This window comes from Podarcis gaigeae, assembly GCF_964106915.1.
Source record: "Podarcis gaigeae genome assembly, chromosome: 16".
Classification (NCBI taxonomy): domain Eukaryota; kingdom Metazoa; phylum Chordata; class Lepidosauria; order Squamata; family Lacertidae; genus Podarcis; species Podarcis gaigeae.
Window position 1 is genome coordinate 13,138,279 of NC_139693.1, and position 15,959 is coordinate 13,154,237.

At 44.3% G+C, this 15,959-nt stretch overlaps 1 protein-coding gene and 1 long non-coding RNA gene across 2 annotated transcripts in view; one reads left to right on the forward strand and one right to left on the reverse strand.

Moving 5' to 3' along the window:
* The window catches only part of RTN3 (reticulon 3), a 38,901-nt gene extending 24,781 nt beyond the window's left edge, over positions 1-14,120 (reverse strand). The window contains exons 1-2 of the mRNA XM_083716271.1: positions 13,590-14,120; positions 784-834 (exon numbers count right to left, since the gene is read on the reverse strand). Coding sequence (XP_083572397.1) covers positions 784-834; positions 13,590-13,701 — 163 coding nt within the window. The 5' untranslated portion in view covers positions 13,702-14,120. The remainder of the gene's footprint in view (positions 1-783; positions 835-13,589) is intronic.
* LOC310833679 lies at positions 4,332-13,416 on the forward strand. Its single transcript, XR_014558874.1, has 3 exons — positions 4,332-4,544; positions 4,579-8,583; positions 8,725-13,416. It is a non-coding gene; the product is annotated as an uncharacterized lncRNA (long non-coding RNA).
* Positions 14,121-15,959: the final 1,839 nt, after the last annotated feature.

The following is a 15,959-nucleotide window of genomic DNA, read 5'->3' on the forward strand; positions in this document are numbered from 1 at the left end:
AGTGTACCGCAATTACAGGGCACCGGGCAGGTTCATTGGACCTCACTGCCCCCCTTGTGACATATGTAAGTGCATGCTCAACTCTCCCTTACAGCCACACATCACATGGGAAGATTGTTAAGCACAGCCAAGCTGGACTTCAGGAAGTTGCTTACTATTATTGCTGACCATTCAGAGGTAGCTCTTGAGTGCCCTAGAGCAGAGTTTGAAAACCAGTAGCCTAGGATGCAATACTATCCAACAAGAAAACTACATAAGGGGATGGCTGTTCTGTTGATTATCATTAACTTGAAGAAAGGAGATTTATTTTGTGAAACATGTCACAACGCCTGGAGAGGCCTACTGGAGCCAGACTGAGATTGTAGTTCCTTTCTAAACTTGAAACTCCTGACACGTCACGATCTGGAGAAGTTTTCGATCTAAAGTTTTGCCCCTTCACAGATGGGGCAACCAAGCCCCCACTCTTCCTGAAAGATATATTGTTTTCCTGAACAATAATCCATGTACTTTTAGCAAATATGGTGGTTTCAAGACTGCAACTTTAACACAGACAAGAGTTTAACGCTACAGCTTGCTAGAAATAGTAATGGGAAGGTAGACACTAAATACCGTATACTAGGCCATGAACGAACCACTGTTGACTATAACCCAACAAGCTGTTATGGAGCTAGCTAGAGGGTGTGTGGGATAATTGAAAGAGATGAACCTTATCCTGCTCCCAGTTACAGCCTCTTTTGCAACATTTTTCTTTTAGCAGGGGTACAAGAAAAATGACAGACTTGCCTTGTGAGGTCGAAAAGAGAGAGACAGGCTGAGAGGAAGAAACAAAGGAATCTGAAAGGAAAATACATAGGATGAGACTTGATGACCTTGGAAAGGAGGAAAAAACAAACATTACAGCAGCTTTGTAGTTCCAGATTTCTCAGCTGTACCTGGGCCACAGGAGATGGGCTGAGGAAAGATGAGCAGCTACTCACTCACCTGGCTGCAAAGTTTTATGAAGTTTCTACGACAGCAAAGCCAAACTGAAGGATATTATCCATCTGCTTAAGAAGGGAAAAGGATAACCTCGTCACACGACAATACCTACAACACACTTTTTTCCTTCTGATTTTTCTTTTTCTTGCTTGAAATGCCAGGAAAATAACAGGTAAGTAACAAGCAACTAACTAACTAACTAGACATCAGGTTAATTGGAAGGCTTTTGGCAACTGCTTAAATGAGACTTTAGAGAGAGAAAACTGGTCAACCCCATTTTACACAGAGCCCACAGCCTCACATGTACAGAGCTAAGGGCAGCCAATGTGGTCCCTGTCCGAGTCTGGTTACTAGATCATTTCCTGCAGCTCCCGAAGTTGCATACCTGGATGCAGCAGGAATGACAAAATTAGCTTCACCGTGCCAGCTTTCCTGCACTGGCTTTCAATGCAAAGTTAGTAAGAAATGAATTCAACTTCCTTATAAAAATAGGTAGAGGAATTTTGCCAGGCCACTGAAACCCATCTGAACCCTTACTCAAACTCTTTCTAAAACACACAATACATATCAAAACATACTATCAGTTATGCTACCATAATCTGCAGTCAAGAGCCTCAAAACGCACCCCTCACTTACTGCTGACTCTTTTCTCTCCAATCATGTCACACCCTTTGCTGTCATTTTGCTTTCTGTGCTTCTCACACCTCCACTCACAGCCAGCATCTAACCAGAAAACAGGTCCGTTGCCCAAGCCCAACATCCCCTTCTTGCTGGGAAAGACAGAAATGTTTACGTATTAGAGTTCTTTATGCCAAGCCATGATTCACATCTGCCTTCCCCAACCTTGTGCCCTCCAGATGTTCTGAACTCCCAACTCTTATTAACCCTAGCCATTGGCCATGTTGGCTGGACTGATGGGAGCTGGTGAGTTCAGAACATCTGTGGGGCACCAGGCTGGGGAAGGCTGGTTTGTACTAACCATAGCTTAGCATCCAAACCATGGTTGAGCTCCACAATTTTACTTGCCAAGTCATGCATTCAGATAGCTCTTGGGCAAGTATGATGAGCCCCAGGCTTCCTCGTAACCTCACTGCCAGTGGGGCAGAGGATTTCCAGCTGGTCCCCCAGCCCAAAGTTCAGAGGGAGCAAGGGATTTGATTTGGCAATATGAGCTTCCCTTTGTCCTTGAGCTCAGAGCTGGAACAGGGAGAGAGATGCACACATGACAAATGCAGCCAATCAAAGCAAGCCTCCGTCTTCCCTATTCCAGCTCCAAGCTGGCTTGGAACATGGACACAGACACTCACGAACACACCTGTTTCTGCATTGTGTGGCACTTCCTGCCCTTCTAACTGCAAACTGGGAGCTATAGAGAGGGGGCAGGGGCCTTGCGCCTTCTTTAATGCTTTCCAGGTGCCTGGGCATGGCCGCTCCCCCCCTCAAAGGTTTTCGCCTACCAAAACTGTTTCAATTTGTAGTTTTAGCACACACTATAATTAGCTGCTGCAACAAGTTTTTACAGGACATATGATTTTTGTATTATATATATTTTTTACTAATTACATTAGCCTTTGTAAGATTTTTCCTGAAAGGCAGGCTACATACATTTTAATAAATATAATCTATGGCCAACAAGGATATGTGTTACAAGGGTTGTATCCAAATAAGCCGTTGAAATCAATGATCATCAATAACAAGTGCATTGATTTCAACTGGTTTACTCTGAGTAGGGTTTAATCGGATGCATCCCAAAGTATCTGAAAGTGTGGTTTCTAACACACATCTTTGAGAAGTGATTGTCTCTCATGGACTACAGTACATGAAACTTGAGGTTCAGTGTGGAATTGCCAAAAAGGATTGCGTCCAACCCATACCTAAGGAATCTCACATTCTGCAGTCTGCTTAAGGCTAGAACTATGGCCTGGAAACTGTACATGACAAAACCAGTTTATCCACTCTATCACAGACCTTGGTAGATGACTCATATTTTCCAGAGTAACTGTACAGAAAAGAGAGAGAACAAGCTTGAAAACCTGACATGCCAGGCTGGGAACTGGTATTGGCAATAATTCCTTAGGGGAAAAAAGAAAGGGAGGAGGCTCTCGCCAGTTGCTTCTCATGCTTATCCCTGCCCAAACACCCCTCCGCAAGGGGAAAATTTCAACACCAGAGCTTATTTAGCAACAATGAACAGCAGCTCTATGCAGACCATAGATGACAAGTTACAATTTGCACCAGGGGTCTCCCTCTTTTAAAAGAGATGCATTGTGAAGCAATTGGCAAATGCATTCCCTAGCTACAGCTCGATGTTGTGCAGGAGAGAACAAGGCTCGGGGTGGGGGAAGAGATGCACTGGTAGAATAAATGAATGTAAAGCCCCTGGCCCCCTTATCAATCACTCCTCCGTTCCCAGCTGTTCTGCCAATAGGGCTATTTAGTGTCATTTGCCCACAGGATTAAGCTTTCAAAGGAATCTTTATTTTGATTTATCAGACCTTGCAAGAGGCTTGCGTGCACAGCCAGGGCGTAATTGCAGAGTTCTAGATGGTTCTTTGTGGAGGCCTTTCTGAGGCAGCCTGAGCGGATCCCAAGCTGGGATTTGCATTGAGAAAAGCAACTGTGCTGAAAAACCATGGAAACAATGTTGGGGTTTTTTAAAAAAAACAACAACACCAAAACAATGAACAACAAAGCATTTTTCTACCTATGACAAGACAGACCTTGACAGAGAACAGCACAAGGCGAAACAGGTCAAGTTACAGACATATTCCTTATCATTCTTTCATATTTGTACCATGTCATTCTACCCAGCGGAGGGGTCCCCCCGAAAGAACTACAACGATCTAAAGCATCTTAATAAAACATTTAAATAATCCGAGCACAGACCAATGCAGTAAGCTTAAAAAGCACAAGCAACTCCAAGCTTTAACGCCATTCCCAAAGCATATGGTCAGTTTTTCTGAATGTCCAGGGCTGTGTTTAAAGACCACAAAATGGTCTGAAAACCATTTTAAGATTTATTGACTGTCATCAAGTGTAAAGATATTAACCTCCTAAAAAAAGGTTGAATCTTCATTAAAAGTGCAAATTACTACTAGTGGGCAGTAGTTAGCCTTTGTACAGCTATCAAGTCCAGCATTTATCTCATTAGTGTTCAAATTGCTTCTTATGTTGCCTCAGTAGTCTTTACAACCTCCACCAAGTAGACCAGGATTAAATCCTCACTGTAGACAGAGCCGGTGAGGAGGCTGAAAAAATAGCTTGTCAAGGTATATCTAGGATATTTGTGGCTGGGGCATCACAACTCACACTCTTGGCCACTAACTCTCCCCTCACCAATTTACACTCCCCCCCCCCAGCTTACTTCTGTTTCGTTTTCATATTTTCCTCCGGAATCTCATAACTAGTTTTTTTCTGGTTTAAGAAACATTTGCTATTTGCAGAGTTCAAGTTAACAAACAAGACAGTCACAGGACAATCTTAGGACCACAATGCAATTGATTCTCTCCCACAATTGTTTTTTCTTTTCTTTTCTTTTTGAGGCAGAAAAAATATATCCCTTAGATGTAGTAGTAGTAGTAGTAGTAGTAGTAGTAGTAGTAGTAGTAATAATAATAATGTAATACCACTTAATTGAAAGTAAAACAAAATTAAGGAAAATAAGCACTGTAGCAGAACACATCTCAACGGACATCGCTCCCCAAATGCATGGCCAAAGAGAAATGCCTTCACTTTCCACTGGGGGGAATTGACAGGACAACCATAACAAATGACCATGACACACTGGGGCCACAAATGAGGAAGCCTTGCTTCTTGTTGAAGTTGATCTGCCATCCATATGAGTCTGTACTTTTACCACAGCAACACTCAGAACTGGAGGAGATTCACATGGGAGAAGACATACCCCAAGGCCCAGCTGTAGGCGCTATCTAAACAACAAAGCTGGGTTATAAACAAGAATCCTTAAACCACTGGTCTTCAAATAAATGGTGGCTCTGGATCTGCTGGTGAGTCATGCAAGGCCTCTCATGATCCTCACAAGTGGGCAGCAAATAGTCACAGCAGGCCTCTGAGGGTGTCAGCAAAGCCTGCACAACTCAGAACAGCTCTGCTGGACATCTACTTGAGGATGTGACGGAGGCAGTAAATAGGTTGCATATAAATGTGTAAATAAGGCAAATCAATCACATGTTGGTGGTAAGATTCATGTAGTCTTATGACAAGGCTGCCACCAAAATAATAATGTTAGAGAAATCTACACCTATTATTTCAGGGGCCATCAATGTGGCAGAAGTCTTCTCTGCTACCCACAGAATCTTCTCTGTTTGATGAAATTAGGAAAATTTTACATCTCCTCCCTGAACATTCAACTTTAATTTTAAAGCAGTCTCTAGTTCTTTTGTTTGGGGAGGGGGGGGCCCTGCAGGCAGAATTCTACCCAAATGCTCAGTAAGAAGCTGCCCTGTTCCCACCCACCAGCGTTCTGGCCAACAGGTGTCGAGTTCTTGGGGTAACTGAGAAGTACCTGGAATTTACTGTTTATACAAATGCATAGCTATAAGCATAACAGGCTACCTATATTTAGTTTCCAGCTGTGCTGCACTGATACTTCCCCACCCCATTTCACTGCAACATTCCTGGCTAGAGGCCTGGCCGTAGGAAGTTTGTGGTTGGTACAGATTCACATCATGGAACGTATACCATACCACCTCCCTCCCTTCATTTCACATCAATTGAAGATTGAGTAATGATGACCTTTAGAAGTACCACTCCCAGGTATATCACTGGGGATCACTTCATTAAGAAGCATGATTGTAGCTTTTCTTTTTAAAAAATAGAAATAAAGCTTGAAGCTCAGATTTTGATCTGAGCACTGTCTCTCATTTTTTTCTTTTTTAAAAAAACCCCTTTCTTTTACTCTCCTAAAAATTACGCTGGACATGCTTTGGGTGGGGAGGAAGAGGGAGAAAGACAGGTACTAGTCTTAGACTTGCCTTCTTCCACTTCCCAGCTGACACAACAGCAGCTCAAGCGTGTTGGAAAAGAGTGCAAGAGCACCCCATCTCCCCAACGTGGCTTCTCCTATCAAAATCTATATGTCCACCGCCCTTCCAAGTTGCTTTAATGTGGTAGGAAAAGATGCTGTGAGATGGGATTGCACCATGTCTGTTTCATGAGCACCAGAGACCTGTTCTGTAAAAAAAAAGAAGCACATAAGGGGTGGATCACAGGAAAGAGCTGCATGTTATGATGGCTGGTGTGGGTGCGTGTTGCTGGGACAAAGCTGGAAGGCTGCCTAGAGCTGCCTTTGTGCAGAAGCACAGTGTATTCCCAATGCAGAGAAAAAGAGAGAGAGAGAGATGGGAAAAGCAGGTTGTCAACTTTGCTTCTGTTTAGTGGAAAACACAATTAAGCTGCCTTGCGTAAGAGGAAATGCATCCAAACAAGGGACATTTCCTAATTGCTTGAGGGACAGTACCCAGATTTCTGGCTAAGAGTGTCAGGCATCTAACGGAGCTGCTTGGAGTCCAGTATTTCTAACCAGTCTCGAATTTAGTTTTCGTAAGAGTCCATACAAACACAACATCAAGCCAAGGTTTTTCACATGGTGGGTTGATCCCAAGTTACCAGCTGCCTAACTGCCATGCAGCAAAGTCCGGGCCATTGTGTCATCAAGTTTAAGAGCTTCATGACACATGTATTGCATCAGTTCCAAACCAGAGATGGTCCATATCAACCCCCAATTAAAATATGACTGGGACCAACACTTCCAGTTTCACTGGCCTGCTTTTCCAAGAAGTAGCATCTCTTAGCCCAGAATCACACCATGAATCATCACCTCACCCTAAAACATTAAAAAAAAATATAAACTGACTCATGAGCTACCTGGAGCTTTCAAAAAATGATGATTTAGTCCCATAATTTCAGCCAGACAAGTGCTTTTTAAATTAAGGTTCTCAGCAAAATGCATCTCAGGACCACTCTACAAATGGAGCAGAATAAGGCGGTAGGATGGATCGACAAAAGCGCTGCAGGCGGGGATCATTCCTCCCCGCCATGTTCTCTTCTGTTGATTATTTTTAAAAGCAAAAGTGGCATGTCTCCATTAGGGAGCAGGAAGCCAACTGCAATGGTTGTTGGACTCCAACTCCCATCAGCCCCAGCAAGCGTTGCCAATGGTCAAGGATGATATGAGTTGCAGTGCACCAACACCAGAAGGGCATCACTTGGCTATCTCTAAGAAACAGCATATGTTAGTCCCTCATTCTACTGCCATGGGCAGACACAGCCTCCAAGCCACCAAATAATTCTGTCTGAGGCAGGTCAGTGTCCCAATGAAAGAATCAAGACAATGGACCAGTTTAAGTATCACAGCCAAGCCATGGTTTTGTCATCATGTGCAGACTTTGGGCTTTCGTTCTCCCTCCTCCACTCACCTGCCGAAATCCCCTCCCTCCCTTGAGCAACCAAAATCTGGAACTTGAGTTCAAATTGTGCTTTCTTTCTAATTCCAGTTCTGGAAGCAAACTATGATTGACTCAAAGCAAGAAGGAAAGAAGGCAAGTGGAGCATGCAAGGGAAGAAGACAGAGCAAAGGGGTCCACCGTTTGCTCACAAGGGCCTATCCGTGGCTTGGCTACATTGGACCCAGACCTCTGAAACCATAATCTCTCTCCTAATGAGGTCCACTAAGTTTGCAATCCAAGGCTGGGGGAAAAAAGATTCAAGTACAACAGTGTCCCAGGACCAAATTGCCTTGAAATGGGTAACTATGCAAGTATTCTAATTGTTCACCAGAACACACACGCAGAGATCAATATCTTATTCATAACTATCCCAAATGCAAAGCAAGTGTGCTGCTTAATTTATTATTATTATTAGTTATGAAGGAGAATGGATGCAGCTCTCTGACTGCATCTCAGCCCAGCCAAATGCATCTCAGAGAGTAAATGGATGCATTTATTTTTCTCTTGCAATATCCTTTGGGGCTCTGGCTCCACAACAGCAAAAGGATCCCAGGCTTTCTTAGCTATTCTGCAATGCAGCACCTGCAAGACTACTTTTTTTAATGCATTAGTGCACAATTCCCCAACCCGATGCCCTCCAGTTGCTGTTGCACTCCAACCCCCAACAGTCATAGCCAGCATGGCTTCCAGTCAGGTATGATGGGAGCTGAAATACAACAAAATGTACCATTTCAGGAAGGCAAAAAAGAAGTACTGATCCAACAGGGAAGGGGTGCCATGATCCACATTAGGATTTTAACCCAACATTCTAAGTACAATTTTCTTGCAGGGCAGAGAGGTATCAGATTGGGACCTGAGAGACCAAGATTCAAATCCCCACTCAGCCTTGAAATCACTGGGCAACCTTAGGCCAGGCACTCACCTTGAGCCCATGGAAGAAAGGTGAGATATGAATTAAACACACAAACAAACGATGGGCAAGAGTAAATGCTGCTGCACAAGACAAGTACAACAGCAGAACCATACACAGCCATGACCCTGGATGCCAAGCGGTCACCTCAATATTTTGGAAAGCAAATCCAAGGTTTCAAGAACAGGTTCTGTTAACTCAGCACACCACCCTCACAATTCTGAGATAGTGAGAATTAAGGAAATGACATCACCATGATCTGGCCATTTTTTACCTTCTAGTCACAACTAAGGTAAGCATGTTAAAGTAGGGCTGCCATATGTCCGGATTCCAAAGGCGGAATTAATGTCAGGAGGGAATTTCTGAAAGGTGGCACTTTGTCCTGGATCTCAGGCGAGTCAATCGAAAAAGTTCAACATTCGGGTGTCCTGGTTTTTACTTTTTGAAATATGGCAACCCAAGTTAACGAGAGGAGCTCTCAGCCCTCCTGCAAGGTAGGACCATTCTGAGGGAGAGGGTGTTGTACGCTGTCATAGTGACTCAGCAGATGAATGTCTGAAGAGCCCAGTTCTTTTAGTCAGTTAAGTCTATTAAATTCCTTAAGATGCCTTTTTCTAAAAAAAAGAAGATTGAAGACCATAATACAACCAATTTGGATCTGCAATTCTCTTGCTAGTGATTATAAATTAGCCATCCTCTTCAATATTGAGAGGCAGAAAATGGCTTTAGAAAGAGGTACAGGAAATCGTGTTTCCTTTTCTTCACTACATCAAAACTACTCCATTATGGTTTGCAATGTTGTAAAATAAAGCCCACAAAGTTACTAGCCTGCTAAAAAATGTTTTACAAAAAAATTAATCCTAGCCTGCTGATGCCTGGCAAAAGAGAAACAAAGTGTGCCATTTCTTTGCTGGGCCCAGAAGAGGGACAAAGTGCTTTATCCCTCCTCCACTAGCCCACTCACTCACCTGGGTGCAATTTCTGGTTCTGCTTAAATACAAGGCTGGTGTATTGTTAAGCTAAAAGATGTGCCCAGTTCTTGTGTCCACATGACAGAAAGAACCACGAGCCACAGGCTAAAATGGAGGCCTGGTGGCTAATTTGTGTGTCGTAAACAGACGCAAACAGATTCTTATCTAGAATACTTTGCCCTGCTTCTACTAGTCATGAAGAAGCACTGCTTAGGGTACTGAGGCATGTTCCTGGTCACTGAGAGTCCTCCCCCACGTGTGTACATGCACCCTTGCACACACAACTTGACGAAAGCATTGATGACACACCCATCAACTCCATATTTACAGGGTTAGAAACTAGCTCTCTTAAACAGTTCGCAAGTTGTCAGTTTCTATGCCCAGCTCAAAATTAGGAACATAGGCTTTATATCATTGGTCAGTATTGCGTACACTGACCTGGCAGCAGCTCTCCCAGGTTTTGGAGACAGCTCTCCCTGGAGATACCAAGGATTGAATCTGATGCTTTCTGCATGCATAGCAGGTGCTCTGACACCGAGCTATGGCCTTTCCTCAGTCAGGTCTTGCACAACATTTCTGAGGAACACATGCTGGGGCACTGCTAACAGAGTCAAAATTGAATAGTTTTGATTGTTGAATTTTAAAGTTTAACTGGTTAAAATGGCTCTGCAGAGAGGTTTAAGAAGCTGACCTCTGGTTCAAGTACATTGGAACTTGCGAGTCCTCAGCAATAATACCACCTATCATTTATAGGGCTTTGTGTGTGTTCAAAGTGCTGCCCATCCATTGTGGTACAAGAGCATCTGCTGCGTATCCGGCTGATAAGGCACAAAGACTACACAGAGATACACATTCACATGTACATATAGTTAACATTCTTCTTGTTTAACATGTTAAGCCTGAATCTTGTAAGACGATGCAGATAGCACTACTCTGCATCTGTGGGGGAGTCGGGCATGTGTACGGCAGCAGATGAAGTCCACACCTTGCTCTGTATTAAGTGAGGTGACCTTGAATCTCATACATGTCCTGAGCACCTTACAGCCTTATGCCTGGAGCCTCATCTCTACTAAAAAAGGCTCAGCTTCCATGATGGAGACTGATGCTCATTGATCTGGAGGAGGACTGGTGGTGAAAGGCCTGATTCTCGAGACAGCTGGTTTGGGTTTGCAGGAGCAGCGTCTGAGGAACTGTTAAACTAGAGGGGCACAAAGATCAGACCACGGACAAGGAAACAGTTATATGGTTGGCGAGGATCAACAACATCCCTTCCCCATCTGGCATTAAGTCATACATCATACGTGTTTGCCTAATGGTCAGTCACAAGACAATGGACTACTGGATGCAATATAGCTGCCATTTGACCTTGACTCTACAAGGAAGACTATGCATGAAAGAAACTGCTCTTTCCTGAGCAAGCAGCCACAATCCAGACATCTCAAGACAAGACTGACAGACTAGAGACGTAAAAATATACTGAGAATATATACAGAGAAAGACGGCATCTTGACTGAAACATTGGCACTACAAGAACTGCCGCATACCAGACGCTACTAATATGCCCATGCAAGGGAAGGAGCGTGGTCAGGAATTTCAAAACAAAACCCACAAAGGGGTGGTTTTTTGTGTTTTTTTTTTTTTAAGTCAGCTAACCCCCAGCTGGGCTACTTGATGAGGCAGAGCTATTGTTAGATGGGGTGCATTGCAAGACTCAGCCTTTTAAAGCATTGCCACTTGGGCCTGTGTTTTCCACCCTCAGTGAAGCATCTGCAGTGCAGTTTGTTGTGGTGGTGGTTTTTTTAAATGAGCATTCCCACCTCTATCTGAAAGCTGCCTTAGAAGATAAGAACCATTTACATCCCAGCCCTCTGAAGCTTATTAGGAGTGGGAGGAGAGGAGCGGTACATATTGCAAAATGTTTTCTGGGGTGCCTCCCTGCCCCCTCTCCAGTTGCCTAAAGCCATCACAAAAGGGAAGACCTGTCATCAAAGCTGCCTTCTCAAAGACAAATAATTAAATGTACACCTCCAAATGTCTCCCACCCACAAAAAAACCCAAGGTTACAGTGATTTTTTTCTCAGGTAAGGTTTTAAAATAATTAAGACTGCTTTCCTGCTTCAAGTGGGAGCCAGCAATACAACAAGAGACCTTAGTCAAGACGATGACAGAGCAACTGTAAAGGAAAAAGGCAATGCACCCCCCTTCAGTTCAATCACTTGCTTGAGGAAAGGGGAGGGGGCAGATTAAGGAAGCAACTAGCCTAGATCCAGAAAAACCCCAGCAAGCCCTCCCCAAAGCAGATAAAAAAGGTTGCTCAATTCTTGGAGCTATGAGACACATTTTGGAGTCTAATCTGACAAACATACAGCAGACAGAAGCTTCCCTCTCCCCACCTTCCAGTTGAGACACCACTCCCTTCTCAGGCTCTAGCCCAGCTGGTGTTTTTCAAGTGCTTAGCAAGCGACCACATTTGGAAATGCACTGAAAAGGTACAAAAGCAACATTCAGCCAACCGTAAGTGTATCTGTTCCCCAGTTTGCTACGGAAGAGTGCCCATAAAACCCAAGCTTTCCTTATCCCATTCAGAATCACCGCCAGTATCAGGGAATGGCCTCCCCAGAGTCTGAAATCCAAACCTTGCCATTGCATCATGCCTGGTAAGGCTGCAAGGCATATGAAATGGTGGATTAGGAAGCAGCAGGTTGCTGAATGGTGGGAGGAATACCAGCATTATGTACAAAAGACTATTACATTCAGTTCTCCTTCAGTCACACCCCTATACACAATTACATACCACAAAGGACATACAATTATTATACAACTCCCAGCACCCCATTACCAACCAGCATAACACTCTGGTGTTATGCCTTAGTCTCCTAAGGATTGTCCATAGCACCAACACCACACCCCCAGTCTTGCTTGCCTTCCACCCCATCCTACCATATTTCCCACACAGTCCTGTTTGCATAGCAATCTTCATTAACCTCACATTAGCCACAACACATTTTGTATTTGGTGCACCTCTCTGCATTACACGTTCCCAATGGACATAATCCAAAATGGCATTTTCTTCCAGAACAGTTCCTCTTAAACCTTTCAGACACACCCTTTCTCTCCTTAAGTGTAGCCCACTTTGGAGTTCTATTTCAGCTCTATGCTTCATCTTCTACTCACTGATTCTTCTGCAGGGACCATCAAATACCTTTAGTAGGATCGCCATATGTTCACAATACAATATGCAAGCTGCTCTGTAACACAGTACTCTCACTCTCTCAGGCTAAATTTTAAAGGGAGATAAATATTTTTTAAAAAGAGGGAAGAAAAGTGTTTCCTATGCAGTTATAGTCAGTCAGCAGTAGCATCCCACCCCCCAAAAACCCAACCGTTTCCCACCTTTATAATTATACTTTAATCAGGCCCAATGAAGGGATCAGTGTAACCCACAAATCTATATGATACAATGTGGACTCTTGGCTTGACAAATGTTATTTGGTTCTAGTGAAATATGTTTTTCCAACACAGCTCTTCCCCCCCAAAGCCCCACCTCCTGTCATATAGGCTGGCCATCTTTGTATCCCTCCTCTTAATACACACACACACACACACACACACACACAATGAATGAATGAAAATGAGTTAACCTTTGGAAGCCTTCTATGCAAAACACCCACATATTATCAATGGAAATATGCATTAGTCCTAACAGCAGCTGCAAAAAATTAAATGCAAATTTTGATGTCAATAAAGGGACGTTATCCTTATTGAATGCTCTCCTACTAGCAGTTACTTTATATATATACATATACATATACATATATATATATATATTTATATGTTTATATACAGAAACACACAAACCCTGGTTCTGTGCAATGCTAAATCTTGTCTACCATATTTCAGACTTACTAAAAAAATGGCATTCATGAAAGTCAGTACTTTAGCCCTGCGTGCATGTTTTATGACAATAAAGGCTATTTTGCTTTCTTTTCTTTTTTCATTCCAGGCAAAGGACTCCCTGTAAGAGCCGATTTACCTGAGTTGGTCTTAATAATAAGAAAACAGGATTCGGAAATGCAATGATTTAAGCGTCTCAGGGAATCCTGGTGCCTTTCAGGGTTTCAAGTTTTTGCTACACCGCCTCCGCCCACCCCTTCCTCCTTCCTCGTGCCCACAAACCACCCGGCACTTCCCTACGCCAAGCCCCCTCCCCTCCACCAGCTGTTCATTCCCCCTGCCCACCTCCCTCCCCCCCCCCCCACTCACCAGCGCAAGGCTGGGGGGAACCTGCCCCCTTGAGGTCTCGGCCTCCGGGCTCCGAGGAGCCACCCCCAGCAGAGGAAGAAATATACGGGGACTGGGTGGCGGGCTCAGCCATTATGTCGATGGCGGCAGCGGCGAAAGCGACGGAGGGTAAAAGAAACCAGCGACGAGGACCTTGGCTATAAGCGACCGCCCCTCTCAACAGACAGGCGCTGACTGACAAGAACGAGGCGATCAGGGCAGACTGCGCAGGCGCGGCAACTGGGCGGCGGGCCGGAGCGCCGCGCAGGCGTACTCCGGAGGGGCGGGTCTGGGAGGTTGCTCTCCGGCGCAGGCGCAGTGAGAAGTCTGGAAGGAAGACTACTGTATACGATACAGTATATTGTGCCTCCTGCGTCCTCCCGCAGAATATTTCTGCTCCTCCCTTACGTTGGTATTAGAAGCGGCGGGGAGGGGGCGGCGGATTTTTTTTTGAGTGTGAGAAAATAGGCGGGTTTTGAGACTGGTCACTGAACATGCGCATCACGCCCCCTCCCCATTCTCGCGAGCTTTCCAAGTCCGTTTATTACGTTTGTGTGTGAGCGCGCGCGCGGGTGAGACCGGCACTTACGCGTGCGCAGTAGCCATAGGAGCCTGAATAAACGGCCAAGAAACGCGGGCGGGGGCTTTTGTGTTTTGAGAATCTGCTTTTTTGAGTCGTGTTTCGAACCTTTAGGAAAAGGGGGGAAACAGCTCAAAAGGGACGCTTTCTCCTCCTCCTCCTGAAAAATCTCTTTCCAAATGGCAATAGGGATACATTAAGTATTCCTGAAATTTGGAATTGGGAAAGGGCAGTAGCTCAGTCACACCTTGTGACCTGGCTCGGTACAGGTACCTCAGGTTACACACACTTCAGGTCACATACGCTTCAGGTTACAGACTCCGCTAACCCAGAAATAGTGCTTCATGTTAAGAACTTTGCTTCAGGATGAGAACAGAAATCGTGCTGCGGTGGCGCGGCAGCAGCGGGAGGCCCCATTAGCTAAAGTGGTGCTTCAGGTTAAGAACAGTTTCAGGTTAAGAATGGACCTCCGGAACGAACTAAGTACTTAACCCGAGGTACCACTGTATAAGATGGTTTACCTATAAGGAAGGGCCATAGCTCAGTGGCAGAACACCTGCCTTGCTTGCAGAAGGCCCCGGTATCTCCCATGTAGGGCTGAGAATATTCCCTGCACAAAACCTTGGAGAGCTGCTGCCAGTCAGTGTAGACCAGCGTTTCTCAAACTTGGATTCCAAACTTGTCCGGCTACAATTCTCATCATCCCTGACCACTAGTCCTGCTAGCTGGGGATGATGGGAATTGTAGTCCGGCAACACCTGGGGAAACAAGTTTGAGAAACAATGGTGTAGATCAGAGCTTTCCAAACTGACATGACACGTTAGCTCTTTGGCTGCAGTGTGTCGGTGTGTCCCACGAACACTCCCCATTCTCCCGGGGCTGGAAAGGAGTTAGTTTAACCTCCGGTTTGCTAGTAAAACTGAATTACTGTGTTGCAAAATAATGCACATCTAAAACGTGTGTCACCAACATGAAAAGTTTGGAAAACTTTGGTATAGATGATAGCCAATGACCTGACTCGGTGTAAGATAGCTTCCTATGTTCCTATGCTCCTCAAGGGAAAGGACCACAGTTCATTGGCAGCACTTCTGCTTTCATGTTTACTCAGAAACGGAGTTCACAGACTTACCGGTATTTGCAAGTAGATTATTGTAGGGCAACACCACACTGGGCAGATTACAGTAGTCTAATTTGAAAGTCACCACTGCATGAATGGCAGTACTGTATTCAAATACTGTAATAGCATGATAGAGTTGGAAGGGGGACCCTGAAGTTCATCTAGTCCAACCCCCTGCAACAACTCTCTTACAGGGATTGAACTTGCAACCTTGGCGTTATCAAGGTGATGGGGGTTTGTGTGAAGTATCAGTTCCAGTTTAATCAACAAAAGCTTCTACTTGCTGTTAGTTTGAGAAAACAGTGTGAACATTTTCCTTTCCATTCCTGATTATGGTTCCACATCAGAATCAAAAGAGCACTAAATATATAAATAAATGTGTCTTTAACTTAAGAGTTCTAAATATACTTCTAATCCGTAATACAAACACCTTTGTAATCTTAAAGCCGATAAGCAGGAATGGTAGGTAAGATAACAATTGTTCCTTTATCTCTGTGAGCTTTTCCTCTTTCATTATTGAATGGGCTGTACTACACACATAGAAACTCAATTGCCAATGTTTAATTTTTTAAATAAATCCTGCTCCTGTGCTTTTAGCAGCCTAAAATGAAATGGAAAGATTTCGGCACTGGTTTATCTTAATGTTCGAAAACAT